Here is a 16,808-nt window from a genome sequence, read left to right as displayed (position 1 = left end):
ACTGTTTATGTAAATTAGAAATACATGTGAAATAACTACACGTTCAGAACTTATACGTATATGAGGATATTGGACTAAAGGTTTTACAATAGGCAGAATATAAAAGAAGATATAAATAAAACAAGTGATTTTCGAGGGATCTATGGATGATAAAAGGACCCTGGTTGGAGAATTGTGATTGTCTTATCCTGTGCACACAAGAGATGAAGGAGGAGATGAGAATAGGCAGTACTATAGTTGAATTCATTATTTTCATTTTGTAAAATTTTTAAAAAATATCAAAAGGGGCCGGGCGCGGTGGCTCAAGCCTGTAATCCCAGCACTTTGGGAGGCCGAGACGGACGGATCACGAGGTCAGGAGATCGAGACCATCCTGGCTAACACGGTGAAACCCCGTCTCTACTAAAAAATACAAATATATATATATATATATATATCAAAAGGTCAGACCTTTTGGAAGTTTGCCATAAAAGCTCTAATTAAAATGCATTCATTTAGCTTTTCTCTAAGTAGGTAAAATCTAAAGAACAAATTGTGGATTCATGTGCAGTAATAATAAATGATACTGGACAGTGGTGTGTGTGCCCAGCTGTTCTGGAGGATTCTTTGACAGAAGGAAACCTAGCACTTCTCCGTTTGCCTGCCTTTGCTTTACAGGAATGGTCACCATCTCACAACTTGAAGAGCCTGAGAAAGAAGCAACTTGCTACTCGAGAGGCCATGGCCCGCCAGACTGTAGTCTCAGACACAGAGCTGAGTATTGTTGAATCATCTGTGATCAGGTACAGTACAGTGTTTCTTGACACTGTCATTTGTGCTGTTAGCATCATGTCTGGGAAGTTGACAAGTGTCATCCAAAGGTGTCTGTGGTAGCAAGTTGGACTCTGCTTTTGAACATACTTAGTTTCATCTTTTAGTACATACCCAGATTACTAAAAAGTTTATTTTATCATTTTTATGATTATACTATACTGTTTATTGTAACTAATAACAAATGCAGTAATATTCACCCATCAGCCTCTGTTAGTACATGTGATCATTCCAAGTGCCCTTCTACTCCATACACTTCAGTTCCTGAAATTCAAATGAACATAGCATAGACATAGAGATAGATCATATTATCATTTATGCACACCAAAGAAAATGTATTGGGAATCCTAAATTTGTGCACTATCCCCATCCATGCCAATCTTACAGATAAAAAGCTTCAGAGATAATGTTGGGTCACTGTACAGCCTCCCTTCTGTTGAGGAGAGTTCTATAGCAAAAACCTCTATGAAGTTTATTTCTCTTGTATTAAGTTTAGATCACCATTTTTCTCTGTCCAGGGTAAACTTCCTCTGATGTTATGACTGTTTAGGAGTGATTCATGTTTACCCAAAATTAGTTTGGGCAAATATTGGTTTCAGACTTTTCAAAAAATAGTTTTGGACCTCCTCTTAATGCATCTGTACTTTGGTCAAGTTAATTAATTATGGGTATCACTCTAGGGAAAAGAAACATCTTTATCTTATTTTTCACCATCCCAAAGCTTGCTGCAGGAGGCAGAAAGTAAATCTGAACTTAGTCAGAACATCTCTGCCCGGGAACATTTTGTATTTACGGATAATGACGGCCAAGTTTATCATCTCACTGTTGAAGGAAACTCAGTAAAAGATAGTGCTCGGATTCCACCAGATGTGAGTACAACCTTAATTAAATCTTCAAGAAGATTTTGTTTTGTTGGTTCCATATCCAGTGAAGGCATAGTTAAGTTGGAAAACTTCAGAAAAGCCTAATGTAAATAAACTTTACTTAAGGAGATATTATCTTCGATTAAACCTGCTAGAGAATACTGCAGGAGAATAACGCTGTAACTATTTTGATTAAATGTTTACTGTGTGCTACTCATTTTTATCCCCATAATAATCCATGAGGAGTTATCTCCATTTTACCTGTAACAAAACTGAGAGAGAATAAGTAACTTTCCCAAGGTTACCCAGCTTACTTATATGGCAGAGCAGTGTTTTAAACTCAGGCCTGTCTGACTTCAGTATCTGTCTTCTTTCCATTTCAGGCATTACCCTGAAGGATTTGACTTACAATCTAGTATTATTTTTGGATAATAGTAATCAGGTTGTAAGTGTAATAGTATTATTAACATTTACTAACTTACATATTTCCTTCTTATGGCCTTGTGGAATCTGTAACTAAAGTTTTGCCATTAATCATTCGTGTCAGCATGCATCTCATAGATAGTTTTTAATAGATGGATCATGAAAATGTTTATGTTAACTAATACAGGCTATTATAATGGTTAAATGAAGGCATGAGGGGATTTTTAAAAATATGTATATTTATTTTAAATTGCTATCTAAAAATAGAATGCTCTAGTAGAATGCCAACCCCCCATAATTTTATAGGTGGCTTTGGGGTCTCATAAAGTTACAATCTAGATGTTGGCTGTGGCTACAGTCTTTTGAAGTGTAACGGGGCAGAAGGATCCGTTTTCAAGATGGCTGACTCACAAGGCTATTGCACATTAATGCTGACTGTTGACAAGGGACCTTAGTTCTTCCTCATGTCCATCTTTCTGTAAGGCTGCTTGAGTATCTTCATGACATGACAACTGGCCTCTCCTAGAGCACATGATCTGAGACAGCAAGAAGGAAGTTGCAGAGTCTATTATGACCTAGTTTCAGAAGTCTTTTCAAAGGCAACTTCTTAAGTAACATTCTATTATATTGTTAGGAAAGTAGATATCTTAAAGTGTTGCTTCATGTTATACAGAATTTCATTTCTTTAATATAACTAAGTTTTTAAATTTACTTTATTATAATATTGATTTTTAAATCCAGTTTTTGTTTGGTTTCTTGACTATTACCAGAGTTTATGCAGTATTCAGTGTGTATGCTAGTCTACTAATGGTCAATTATTCAAACCACTAGAATTTTCTTACTTTTTACCATGGATACCATTTGAATTTTTATATTGTACAATAAATGCAAAAACAAGATTTCTTTTAATAAATAGCAGTAATATTATTTAATAGCTAACATGTATTGACTATTTACTGCATGGCAGGCATTGCTTTAAGGCCTTTGCCTTTATAAATTTATTAATACTAGCAACAATTCAAATTACACGAACTTCTTTATTGACAATAAATCCAAGACAGAAAGGTTAAGTAAACGTACCTCAAATCACATGCCAGTTTCAAGCTGGGATTCAAGCCCAGGCAGTCTGACTCCAGAGCCCAGGCTGCTGAGCCCTCCATGATACCGCCTCTGAGCATCTGTTAGAACTGCAAGTTCCTTTCTTATTCCTTTCTTCCTCCAAGTTAGATTGATTATAGCAGCATTTCATTCTTATATTGTGCTTCTGTATGTAACTTCTGTGCAAAGCTTTCTATGAATTTAAACTGCGTATGCCTTTAGTAAACAGCATTTCTTCACCTTCATGATTCCACAGTGTTCCAAAAGGTATCAGTGAAACTCTGGATCCTTTTTTTCTATAGAAAAATCACCACACAATTAGTTATAAAAGAGCTTTAAGTTTCCCTTGGAATGGATTTAGTTATCCTTTTAAAGGCAGTGTGAGATGAGTTTGAGTAGGCTCTCTGGAAAACCTTCCCTTTACTTCTCTCCTTTTGTTACTTTAATTTCCTTTTTTTTTTTTTTGTTTTGAGGTATTTGTTCCTCAAAAGACATCCCCTCTCTTTAAATCTAGTTCCAGTAACTACTTAATGTCTATCAAGTTGCAATCTCTTATTTCTTCATAGTTGAAATTGATAGGCAGTGTAGCTCTTTGTTAGTGTCTGAAGTCTGTTTTAGGATTTGATGACTAAAAGCATACTAAAGCACAGCCCTTTAAATTAAGTTTTATTAAAATATTTATATATGGCATAGTGAAATTTATATGTGTCTGTTGCTGTTGTTTTCTAGGGAAGTATGGGTAGTATTACCTGCATCGCTTGGAAAGGTGATACGTTAGTTCTTGGAGATATGGATGGAAATTTAAATTTCTGGGACTTGAAAGGCAGAGTATCCAGGTATAAGCCAAGAATGAAATCTTGTTATTTTGTTTAAAAAAAAAAAAAAGAATGACGTCTTGGTATGATTCCATTAGAGGCTTGTGACTTGGCAAGCAGGGTCAGTAAACTCGTGGAGGTGTAGCTTGGAACCTCGGGTCTCTTCACCTAAACTTGGGAGGATGGGCCTTGAGCCAGTCATTCTTAGGAGATAGTTGTCTGCAAGTGGCTTCTGCAGAAGTCTTAGCTGACCTTAAAGGGCAGGCCCTTTCTGTCAGATGTGGCCCCCAGTCCCAGCAAGTAAAGGGTTCTCCCGTCATCAGACCTGTCAGAAATGGAAATAGTGAGAGACATTAGACATACCTTCTGATGACCAGATCTCACTCTACATTGTATTGGTGTTTTTGTCTCTTTGTCTTCAGAGGAATACCTACACACCGAAGTTGGGTGAGGAAGATTCGTTTTGCTCCTGGTAAAGGAAATCAAAAATTAATAGCAATGTACAATGATGGAGCTGAAGTGTGGGATACTAAAGAGGTAGGCCCTCTCCATGAGGAAAAAATGTAAATGGATTGTTAGCCATAGGAACTGTGCTTTGTTAAAAAAAAAAAAAAAAACTTCTTTCTGATTTAGAAATGAAAAGTACTTAATGAGTTTGTCAAGTTTCTCATAAATATTTTCTTTTAAAAACTTTTACTTTATGATATTTCTGTTCTAAAGGTAACAACTCAAGATTCATTTATTTATTTTATTTTATTATTTTTATTTTTTATTTTGAAGTGGAGTTTCACTCTTGTCACCCAGGCTGGAGTGCGATGGTGCCATCTCGACTCACCACAACCTCCGCCTCCCGGGTTCTAAGCACTTCTCCTGCCTCAGCCTTCTGAGTAGCTGGGATTAAAGGCGCCCACCACCACACCTGGCTAATTTTTTGTATTTTTAGTAGAGACGGGGTTTTGCCATGTTGGGCAGGCTGGTCTCAAACTCCTGACCTCAGGTGATCTGCCCACCTCAGCCTCCTAAAGTGCCGGGATTATAGGCGTGAGCCACCGCGCCCGGACAATTTATTTATTTTTTAATATTATCACTGTCTTTGAGACCTTTAAAATGCTGCCTCTTTGTGGAAGGAAGATTGCCAGAGGCTGCCCAGTTCTCAGCTTGCACTGGGCCTTTGCCACAGACTGTCTTCCTTGACCATTTAATCTAGAGTAATAAACATCTTCCTTTTCTGTCTGGAAGTGATGCCCAAATTCACTCTTGAAGGTTCAGATGGTGAGCAGTTTAAGAAGTGGCAGAAATGTGACCTTTCGTATATTGGATGTGGACTGGTGTACGTCAGATAAAGTGATCTTGGCCTCAGATGATGGGTGCATCAGAGTCCTGGAGATGTCTATGAAGTCTGCGTGCTTTAGAATGGATGAACAAGAGTTAACCGGTATGGAATCCTAATGATAGGGGGCTTTGAAACCTGTCTTTACTTTGCCACAAGCTGCTATATTTTGGGGAGAGAGCTGCTGCTTCTGTTTCATTTCAGTCTTATTTTCTTAGAATCTGAGTTTAAGAAAATATATTAAGTTGAAGCGTGAGTGTTTTTACTGCTGAGATGCTGCAGTCTTCGTAACTATAGATGTCAGTTATTCCCAACTCAGGTTTTATAAGTGCCCCTTTTTTTTTGACTCTTTTCTTTGGTTTGTTAACAAGATAAAAGATGTTTACATTTATAAAAATGGCTTACCCAGAATGTAGGTGAACTCATCAGAGGACATAAATCTAGTGATAAGACTGCTGACTTTTAAATAATGGCCTTACATCTTTTGCAAACATATATCATTGAAAAGTCACTTTGGAAAGTGTTCTGGTTATTATGAATTTTGATGCCGATGTGTGACTAGTAAAATGACTAGTCAAGCAAATTAGGAGACTGCAGTATCTTGCTCTGTTTTGTATGGTTGTTTTGATACTGCTTTTTACCAGAATAAAAAACATTTTAGTAGAATATACCCCATATGTGACTCCTAAAAAAAAAAGAATGGGATGATTGTGAGTGCATCCATTTATCAGTTTAAAAGGCAGCTTTTGGCTGATGAAATACAGTGTTCATCCTTGGAAGATAGTTGATCCTAATTGGAGCAGAGGAGGGAACTTCTTGCCTGAGTATTCTCCCAGCACAACTTTGGTGCACACTCCAGGCTGATACATAGAAAATTTCATGAGACTTTTCTGAACCTTTGTAGAGTCAGTATTTGGCACTTCAGACACAGTAAGGTTTTGAAAATCTGGTTTTTCACTTTGTGCTCATGCTTGAGACCTACTGAGTTGCTACTGATGTTAGTGGGGCTGCCTTTAGCTTACGTTAGGTGTGCTTTGGTGTTTGTCACTGCCCACCCCTGCCCACTGCATTTGGGCACCACCACTTCTTACTGTGTAACTGACTGCCATCAGGTGAAGCCAGAATTCAAGACCTACTTTCCCACGTCTGTCCTTGAGTCATTTGCCAGCTCTGGGGAAGCATCAGGATGGCCTCCTAGGAAAGGGCAAGCATTGGTATTCATTTGAAACCTATAGGTATTGAGGAAATTGAAGGAACTTCAAGGGTGGTTTTGGAAAAAATTAGTTACTAATTCTAGGTAAAGAAGTGTGGAACTGCAGTCTACATGTTTGGAGAGCTTTTCTTTCACTTTTAATATAAAATTTGAATCTAAAAAGCTCCAAAGTCAAGGTGTAGCTTGTTCTTAAACTGACTACAGAAATGGAGTCCACCGTATTAACCCATGTTCAACACCATACTTGAACATCTAGCCTGTGGCCAGATTTTAGATCACATGTTTCTTTTAAAATTTTTCTAATATATATTTTTTAAAATTATTTTCAATCTTGAATGTTATAGCCTCAGCCAGAAAGAGAAAAAAATCCAAATAGCAATCAGGAAAGGTCAATGCAATTGTGTATTCATTCCACAAATTGAGCTTTAAACTCAGAACAACCCTCAATAAATGTTAAAGAATGAAAACTGTGGTAGTGTAAATGTGAAGTGAGGAAAAAGACATCTGTGTGTTCACCTCCAGATTCATGGCTGATTTGGTCTTGGGGAAAAATGCTTAATATAGTATATTTCTATTCTGAGGAATTAGAAGTATATTTGGGGCTTACTGACATGGGATAAAAATAAAATAGGTCATAGACATTGGTATTTCCTATGTTTTCTTCAGTTCTCCTTGATAAGTAGAGAATATCATAAAATATTGATTCACATCTGTTCATTTTTTAGAGCAGCTTAGATAGGCCACTTCTTCCTCTAATAAAGAGGGCAGTCAAATTAGAAGATTAGAATTCCTGTTTTTGAGTTGGAGAAACTTTCTTATCTGCTGCCTAATTTGTCAGAGGCATAAAGTGCCATCAAAATAAATCTTAATAGTCTTTTTTAGCAGCATCTAAAAGGAATGTAAGAGTATGAGATTTGTTTAATAGCATTCTAGTATCATGCAGTTTCCACACCCTTCCAATAGTATTCACTTGATATCAGGGACTGTTCAACCTAATTTCCTCCCCAGTGTTAAAGGCCACTGCTAAGCACATTTTTCCTAAGTAAGCATATATAGAAAGAAGCTTTCCGAAATCAAATTTATGCACAAACCTTTCCTCTTCATCTGCCACAGCTTTCCACAGTCATTTTCAGTAATCTTGGGGCATTCAGAAACGTCTCACAATGACTTGCAGATGAGGGGAGTTCCAGGGATGCTAAACAACCTGGAACGATCTGGTGCAATGAAGAATTGTCCTGCCCGAACACCAATAGTGTTCCTTAGCTCTCTTTTTCCCTGCTCATTGAATCACACTGAACAAAATCACAAAAGGGCCTTTCCTTCCCAGACTTCCAGCTCACCTTAATGTTGCCTCTTCCAAGTGGTGGAGGAGTAACTTTTTTCTACTGCTTTACCTCTTGGCTCTTTGATTACTGGTTTTCTACATTCCTGTCATGTAGGTAGCTAAAAACCGGGATGTTATGATTCACACCTCACATAACTTTAGCCCAGGTGGAGCAGAATCTATGACAAACAGCAGTGATGCTAACTGCTTTTGCATTCTAATTGTGTAATTTTAAGAGGTGAATGAGCTCTTGCAGGTGAGTTTCTCCAGCTGTGAATTGATCACCTATTACTTTTTCGTGGCTGATCTTTACCCTTCAGAAGAAAGATTTAAATTTACTTGAGGGAGGGAGGTAGTAAGGGTCAGTTTCAGTTTGTTCATGCTCACTGGGATGCTGTCAACAATATTTTGCTTTTGGAGAAATAACATGTATTCGTTTTTAAAAATAAGATATTTCCCTCCTGTTACTCAGGCTTGGTAAATGTTGTCTTGCTTGCATGATGTAAACACTCGACGCTGCTTTCTATGTGGATTCTCTTGTATCTTTTCATTTGTTCATTGATTAAGAAATTACCACACAGCATGAGAACTTTCCTTGAACTATTCCAAGATTATTATGTATAGTTAATTTTTTCCCCTGACATTTACCATTTCCAAACATACTGTGATGTAATACCAACAACTACTACGTGAATCTACCTAGAACATACACATATACTATCTAAAACATGAATGGGGCTGACTTGAGAATTATATAGATTGTCATCTATGAGGGATGAATAGAAAGAAAGTTCAGTAAGCTAGCCACCTGCATCCCTTTCAGTGCTAAGTGTTCAGTGCTTCTGCAGGTAGTTAGATAAGCCTCATTTTTCTAAGATACAATCCTTCCTTTATAGCCCAGATGTAAAAGAAAAGATGACTAAGTAGAAATTAAAAAAAAAAAAATTCAAAACAAAGGAAAAGCTTTAATAAGAATAAAATTAAGTGTTCAATAAGCAAAGCCAAATACAAATGATTACCTGGGGGAAAGTAATTTACAAGTCACAGACTGTCTACAGAGGGGAAAAACAGATAAACAAATGACCCTTCAACATATGAAATGATACTCAACTTTATTTATAATAAGAAAAATATTTGACCTCCTACTAGTAAGGATAAAAGAAGAAAAAGAAATTTAAAAAGTAAAATTTTAAAAAGAGAAAAATACAAATTGAAATCGTTTCTTACCTATCAGATTCAAAAGCTTGAAAATATACTGTGCTGGCAGGGCTGTGAGGAAACAAGCACTCTCATCCATTGCTCACAGTGAGATCCTTGTAGGAAGGAATTGGGCAATATCTAACAGAGCTACATGTGCATTTAACTTTTTACCCAGCAGTCCCAGTGCTTAGAATTTAAGATGTACATTCATACATTTTAAGATGTACATTCATACATTGTGACCAAAATGCACACAAATTTATTCATAGCAAAATTTTGGAAAAAGCCTAACTGCTTAGCCATAGATTGGTTGAATAAATTTGGGGACATCTGCAGAATGGAATAATCTATGCAGCTGTGAAATAGTGAGGAATAGCTCTATGACCTGATGTGGAGTGATATCCAGGATATGTGTAAGTGAAAAATGCAAGTGTAAAAGAGTATGTATAGCCTGCTTGTGTGCAAAGGTGAATTTTATACATAGGTGCATGCACACATATGTTTGCTTACTAACACACACGTACACAGAATAATCCAGAAACCAATGAGAATAGTTAGAGGATGTAGATGGAAAAATGGAGACTATGGGGATAGCAGTGAAACTTCTCTATATTTGTTATATAGTTTCAAGTTTTGAACCATTTATGTATTTTACATATTCAAAATATACAGTGAAAACAAGGGTGAAAGAAAAAGCAAAGCCTAATATTGAATGCAAGACACATTTGAACCAAACTGTATAACAAATATTGGTAACGTAACTACACACACACACAAACAGTTCAAATAACTAAAACACAGAACTTCTCACTCACCGCACACCTTTAGTGGTTTATATTCTAAGGACAGAATTGCTAAGGGATGTTGAGCTTTACTTGAGTAGTTGACAGTGGCACTAGTAATTCTGAAGCTGTTTTGTGCATGTTATAGTCTGGAACAAATTAGTAACCAAATTGCAGTTTTTGGGAACCAGGGTCTGTGCTGATAGAAAGGGAGATGCAGATGTGAAGTGGCGGTGGTGGGAAGAAACACTCCAAGGGTGGATTTGGATTGATAAAAAATCATGACTTCTTGAACATGTATATTCCCTGGCTCTGCTCACAGAGAGTTTTCTTGCAATGACACTCAATGGCAGTGAGCACACATAGCACCCAGATTTTACTTTGTAAATTCCATTTCCAGGCTAAAAGGAGCCAGAGGTTCTTGGACAAAAAGTTTATTTCAGGACAGAGGCACAAAAAGTGCAAGATGGGTCTGGGGCATCTTGTGTGGTGCCGGAACTCAAATAAGGAATTGAAAAACCAAAGACGACCTGACATAAGAGGCTTCTCCTGTCAAATTGGGGGTAGTCTGAGCATCATGTAAACTATGGTGGTATTGATGTACGTGCAGAATACCAAAGAAACCCTCACTCCATAGTAATAGTCACAGTAAGGAAAGGGGAAGTGGGCAAGAAGCAAAAGCTCAGGTGGACAGAAGAATGCCAGCTGACAAATGCAGAAATAATAAGAATAGAAAGTCAGCAGTTTGCAGCCCCTGATACAATAATTAATTCAAGCAAGGATCACTGTTAAAAAGGATGTTTGAGAATAGGAAATGCAATCTGACAGTATTTCCCCCACATGTTACTTACTAATTAATTATATGGGGGGAAGGTGCCCTGATAAGAAAGTTCTGGTGAATACCCCTTATCTAGATGATCAGAGTTAGTGTTTCCTGTAACCAGACAGCTAACATGTTCCTTCTGGTGCAATGCAGTGAAAAGTACACAACATCCTTTGTTCAGACTCTGCCAAAAATGTTTAACCTGAGTCTGATAATCAGAAAACAGAGAAGTTAGAATGTAGGGCATTCCCCACAGCTGCTGACCAGGACTCCAAAAATGAAAAGGTCATGTAAGGCCAAAGCCAAAAGGGAGGAGGAGCATTCTAGATTGGAGTAGACTAAAGAGACATGACAGTGCAGTGTACCAGCCTTGACTGGGCCCCAGAGTTTTAAAAATAATACAGCTCTCAGGACATTTGGGGAATAACAAGGGACTTTTGAATTTGGACTGCATTTTAAGTGATTTTACTGAATCAATGTTAAAATTCTTGGGTGTAAAAAAAGTATTATTAAAAATATTTCCAATCACTTTCTGGCTTTTAAATGGAAAAGTCCACATAAAATATTTTATGTATAATTTAATTTTTATTTAACTACATAGAATGAAGTTTTCTAAAGCAGAGCTTTCCAATAGAAACATAATGTGAGCCACATATGTAAGTTTAAATTCTAGTATCCACATTTAAAAAAAAAAGAAATGAAATTTGTTTTAATTAAAATGTTATTTAAGCCAATATATCCAAAGTTTTATTTCAACATATAATCAGTATTAAAAGTTACTAGTGAGACATTTTACTTTTTTTAAGGTATTCATTCTTCAAAATTCAATGAGTATTTTACATTTATTGTAAAATAACTTGAATTGCCCTCTAAATTTAGAGGACAAATTTTCAGCAGAAACAGTCAAGCTCTATTTAGATTTTATGAAATTTTCAGTTGAAAACCAGTAATGTATTCAAGTTGTTTCAAACAAACTTAAAAGTCATTCAATGACTGAATCAATAATTACTTTTTAAGTTTAAATTAAATAAGACAAACATTCATTTCTTTAATTATACTAGCCATATTTTAAGTGACTATCATATTGGATATAATACTGGATAATTGCACAGTCTAAAGTTGATGTGGATCACTGATAGGATTTGGCTCTGTATCTCCACCCAAATCTCATGTCAAATTGTAATCCCCACAGGTCAGGGGAGGCAGCTGGCGGGGGGTGATTGGATCATGGTGGCAGATTTCGCCCTTACTGTTCTTATAATAGTGAGTGAGTTCTCAGGAGATCTGATGGCTTAAAGTTGTGGCACTTGCCCCCTCGCTCTCTCTCTCCTGCTGCCATGTAAGATGTGTCTTGCTTCCCTTCACCTGCCATGATTGTAAGTTTGCCTCCCCAGCCATACGGAACTGTGAGTCAATTAAACCTCTTTTCTTTCTAAATTACCTGGTCTCGGGTAGTTCTTTACAGCAGCATGAAAACGGACAAATATAGTCACTTAAATAAGCCAATGCTATTTAGCTGTTTAAGTTTGTGTCATTTTACATAATTGCATCTATTCAAGGAATCCATGGATAAAGGCTGTGCAGGATTCTGGAAGGGAGTTGGTAATAAGGCTGAGTTGTAACAGCCAAGGCACCACTAGAAAATTAGAGCTAAGGTCGAGTCCTATAGAGTATAGGGTGGTCAGAGCAGAGCTGCTGGGCATTGCAGCCTTTAGGTCTTCTGCTTCTTTGCACTGAAACATGTTGACAACAAGGCAAATCTTGTTTGTTAGTGTTCTAAGTAAGCCAGCTGCTGGATGTGGGGGATGCTAGGGCCTAGGGTCTAAGAAGATAGCCCCTGTGTTCAAGGGCTGCCATTATAAGTGAGACCTGGGAATGCTAGTGATCACAGGTGGCCCGATCCCTTCAGTGACATACTCAAGGTTGATAGGCCATGTTAATTGAATAGTCTCAGAAAAACAAAAGTACAAAAGGCACATACAGGTAAATATATTTATTTTTAATATTTAAAAATAATGAACTTTATTGTTATTTGTTGAGTCATTGCATTGAATCCTTTATTCAAATAGTACCAGAGTTGTATACAACACAGGATACTTAAATTTAAAAAGGGAAAAGAAGGCCGGTCGTGGTGGCTCATGCCTATAATCCCAGAACTTTGGAAGGTCAAGGTGTGCAGATTGCCCAAGGTCAGGAGTTCAACAACCTGGACAACATGGTGAAACCACATCTCTACTAAAAATGCAAAAATTAGCCAGGCATGGTGGCGGGTGCCTGTAATCCCAGCTACTTGGGAGGCTGAGGCAGGAGAGTCGCTTGAACCTGGGAGGCAGAGGTTGCAGTGAGCCGAGATCTCGCCATTGCACTCCAGCCTAGGTGACAGAGCAAGACTTTGTCTTTAAAATAAAATAAAATTTAAAAAAAAGAGGGGGGAAAGAAGAATGTTAATCAGATTTGAATGCAGAGACTCTCTGCTCTTGGCTTATGTTTCTAAGCAGTGACTACATTGAATATACTCTCTCAGTTGTTCCAGATTGACCTGTTGCTCTCTGCTGACTACTCTGTAAATGATTTACAGCTGAAGCTTCATTGTAATGTAAAACTTCATTTTATTTTTAAAAACCTTTCTTTGTTGTCTAGAGCCTGTGTGGTGCCCCTATCTCCTTGTTCCAAGGGCATCCCTTGCCTTGAAAGCCTTCTTATTACACCAGCCTTGGAATGGACAGTATTCTTTGGACATTTCTCATGTGTAAGTTTTTTCATTTTTCTTTGTCTTTCATAATTTACTTGTGGTTGAAGGACACCCATGAAAGTCAGCCATGGCCTGTACTCCAGCATTTAAAGGGAATGGAGCCTTTAAAGCCAACAGAAGGTAGAGACACTACAGAATTGCCAGGCTGCCTCTGGGTTCTCAGGGGCCTTTGTGGAAGTGTGGGTCAGTGAGGAGCTGTGAGGGCATGTATTGCTCTCAGGTGGCTGTGTGCTTGTCTTATGGTCTGAACATGGATGTGTCATGATGATGAAAAGGATGCATGTGAAGAGGGCAATGGAAGCCAGGGGAATTTGGAGCCAGGCACATTCTTTTTAAAAGCAGCATCATTAGCTTCAGGGGTATACTGTGTCTTATAAATCTCAATATTTGCCTCATTGCAAAAAAATATTCACAGAAACTATTAGTGATTATTAATTAAATTCACAAATATTACTGAACTCCTGCCACGTGCAGCACGGATGGGGGATTTAAAAATAATGCCAGGAAGTGTCTGTTCTCCAAGCCCTGTCTCCTCAGAATATTTATTCTGCAGAGTTTAGTGAATGAGCAGATTCCTTTAGTCATTGCTAAGTTCTTCATTAAAAGGAATCTAACCTGATAGATTTTAATGCCTGCTAATAAATTTCCTGGTTTCTTGAAAGCCAAGGAGACTTTCTTTACTCATTTTGTTGTTTTTGACTCAATAAGATGCAAGCAGATATTAAAGTTGATTGGTGGGGTCCTGAGTAGATTTTTGTTATTTTGGTCTATCACCAGGTTTTTCACCAAGAACTACAAAGAAGATTATCTCTATATTAACACAACTTTTTTGAGGTGAAGAAATACATGGTTTTAAGTGAAGAGATAATGAACTCATTCAAAATCTTTTCTTTACAGTGACTATCCAGAAAATGAAGAAATAAAGAATCTCCTCCAAGAACAGTTGAATTCATTGTCTAAGTAAGCACTCCATGTTTTATTAAAAAATAGGAATATGAGAAAGAAAAATATAATTCAACTTTACAAAATTAAAATGTTACGTTTTAGAAAATATTAGTGGCCCAAGAAGAGACCATTCTGTTTGCAGAGGTTTGCTTCCCTTTAGAGTCTGTGTTTTGCAGAAAAAGTACTTACTCAGTAGTTACAGTGAGAGAGCATCTGTCTTCACCAAGTTCCTGAGCACCAGCTGCTCTGGTCTCGCATCAGGGCAGGACTAGATGCATAGTGTGAGCGTCCTTGTAGCTCAGCCTGCCTCTACTACAAACGTCCATGAAACCTCCCAGTGGGAGACGAATCGCAGGGTGATTCTGGGTCTGCTTCCTGCTTCTAAAATGAGTTCTCTGTGTCAGGTGCTGGTGTGCACAAGTCTGGCTAAGAAATGAATGTGCTCCCTAGAGCCAAGGGCATTTAACAGAATGTGCTGGGAATAAGAAAGGAAAAAATATGGGCCTACAGGGAGTTCTTGGGGAAAGCATAACACATGTTTGCAGTCTAGAATCTGTTACATGTAGTTATAGTATTTAACAAATTAAACATGAGATTTTATTGATGGAAAATTCAAAATAATTAGTTTTTTCTATGCAAAGATGAACATTTATGTTTAAATGGGAAACTATAGATTTAAAGAATATCTTCCTGCCTGATTTGTGAATATTCAGTATTTTGACTATTTTAGAAACATGAATTTATAAAAGCACTAACCATTCTTCCTTAGATACTTTATTTTTGGAATAGTTTCAGAATAAATTACGAATGTCATCTTCTTTAAAGTATTTACTGTTCTTGATGATTAGTAAAATGACTTTGTCAACAATGGCATTCTTGTTCCAGTAGTTAGGCAGCTGATACTTTCAAAAACTGTTGTAAGCCTATAAACCAGAAATGAGAGCGCTGCAGCTCCCTGTGGTGGCCAAAAGCTGCTACTTCTCCAAGCCTTGAGAACACTCTCAGCCCCCTTCAACTTTTATGATTTCAGTGTCATGGTTCAGTACCTTGTCTTGTGTAAATTCTACACATATTATTTGAGTGGAATTTTTCATTTCAAGAGTATATTGATCAACCCCCATGCTTTATTCTTTGATTGAAAACTTTTGTCTTACTTTTGTCCGGATTCCTTCCGCAGTGAGATAAAGAAACTGTTGCTTGATCCGGAATTCACTCTCTTGCAGAGGTGCCTGCTTGTTTCAAGGTAATATTGTTTGATGTATTCCGTATAAGGATTTCAAGTCAACTTGTTTTTTTTAAGGGTTTTTAGTTACAAACACTTCGATTTTAGAAAAAATGTATCAGTTCATCCTTTAGATTTAACTTAATTTTGATAGTAGTAATAACAAATTGGGAAAAAATCAAATTGCATTTTAAATGTGAGATCTAGGCCTCCTCTCTGGAAAGCACTCCCTCCTACAGCTTTTTAAAATATGTGTTTTAAAATATCAGATACAAACTGCATATATTTAAATATAACAATAAATTATATTTAGAAGCAATAACCTCTATATCCTGACTTACAGTAGAGTTTGTCACTTATAAAAAAAGACTCCTCTCCCTACAGAATAAATAGCACATTACTTTCGTACCTTATCTAGCCAGTTATCCCAGAGGAACTTCTTCCTAATGTGAATCAGTGGCCCACATTGAAAGGTATGCTAATGGCAAACCAGGTAAATAATTGTTCTTAACACAGAACGGAAAGATGTTGGGGTCTGAAGGGGTCCTGTGAAGTCAGGTCCCTGTATTGTTGGAGGCCCAGTAGCAGGGCTGGAGAACTTGCTGCCTCCCCCTTTCACCCTGCCAGGCCCCATGCCAGTATCCCAGTGGACATGTGACAACACTCCCTTCCAGTCCTTCAGTCTACTCTAGCAAGCCATCCAGGCCAGGTGTGCTGTAAGTGCAGTCGAAACATTGCTTCATCCTTGCCAGGCTCTATGGTGACGAATCGGAGCTGCACTTCTGGACTGTCGCTGCCCACTACCTGCACAGCTTATCCCAGGAAAAGTCAGCCAGCCCAACTGTTCCTAAAGAAGCTGCTCCTCGAGACAAACTAAGCAACCCACTGGATATATGCTATGATGTGCTCTGTGAAAATGCCTACTTTCAGGTAGTCTGCTTCACATGGCAAAACCTTTAGAGCTGTCATCTTGATTACTTATATCTTTGTCAATATCTTAAACTTGGGAAACTTTCAAACTAAGTTACTGTTCAGTAATAGAAATAAGCCCTTGAAAATTAGCTGGGTGTGGTGGCACGTGCCTGTAGTCCCAGCTACTCAGGAGGCTGAAGCAGGAGAATCACTTGAACCCGGGAGGTGGAGGTTGCAGTGAGCTGAGATCGTGCCACTGCATTCCAGCCTAACAGAGCAAGACTCTGTCTCAAAAA

The 16,808-nt window shown here is 37.7% G+C and overlaps 1 protein-coding gene across 2 annotated transcripts in view; it reads left to right on the top strand.

The window, feature by feature from the left end:
• The window catches only part of WDR11 (WD repeat domain 11), a 56,979-nt gene that overhangs the window by 34,013 nt on the left and 6,158 nt on the right, over positions 1-16,808 (top strand). For both annotated transcript variants that reach the window (XM_033181025.1, XM_033181016.1), the window contains exons 15-23: positions 658-782; positions 1,532-1,679; positions 3,924-4,030; positions 4,432-4,546; positions 5,273-5,444; positions 13,322-13,430; positions 14,331-14,393; positions 15,556-15,621; positions 16,353-16,530. In XM_033181025.1, the coding sequence (XP_033036916.1) occupies positions 658-782; positions 1,532-1,679; positions 3,924-4,030; positions 4,432-4,546; positions 5,273-5,444; positions 13,322-13,430; positions 14,331-14,393; positions 15,556-15,621; positions 16,353-16,530 (1,083 nt within the window). The remainder of the gene's footprint in view (positions 1-657; positions 783-1,531; positions 1,680-3,923; positions 4,031-4,431; positions 4,547-5,272; positions 5,445-13,321; positions 13,431-14,330; positions 14,394-15,555; positions 15,622-16,352; positions 16,531-16,808) is intronic.

This window comes from Trachypithecus francoisi, unplaced genomic scaffold (assembly GCF_009764315.1).
Source record: "Trachypithecus francoisi isolate TF-2019V2 unplaced genomic scaffold, Tfra_2.0 Contig01579, whole genome shotgun sequence".
Classification (NCBI taxonomy): Eukaryota; Metazoa; Chordata; class Mammalia; order Primates; family Cercopithecidae; genus Trachypithecus; species Trachypithecus francoisi.
Note: the sequence above shows the minus strand (reverse complement) of the source record. Positions and strands in the feature narration are given on the sequence as shown.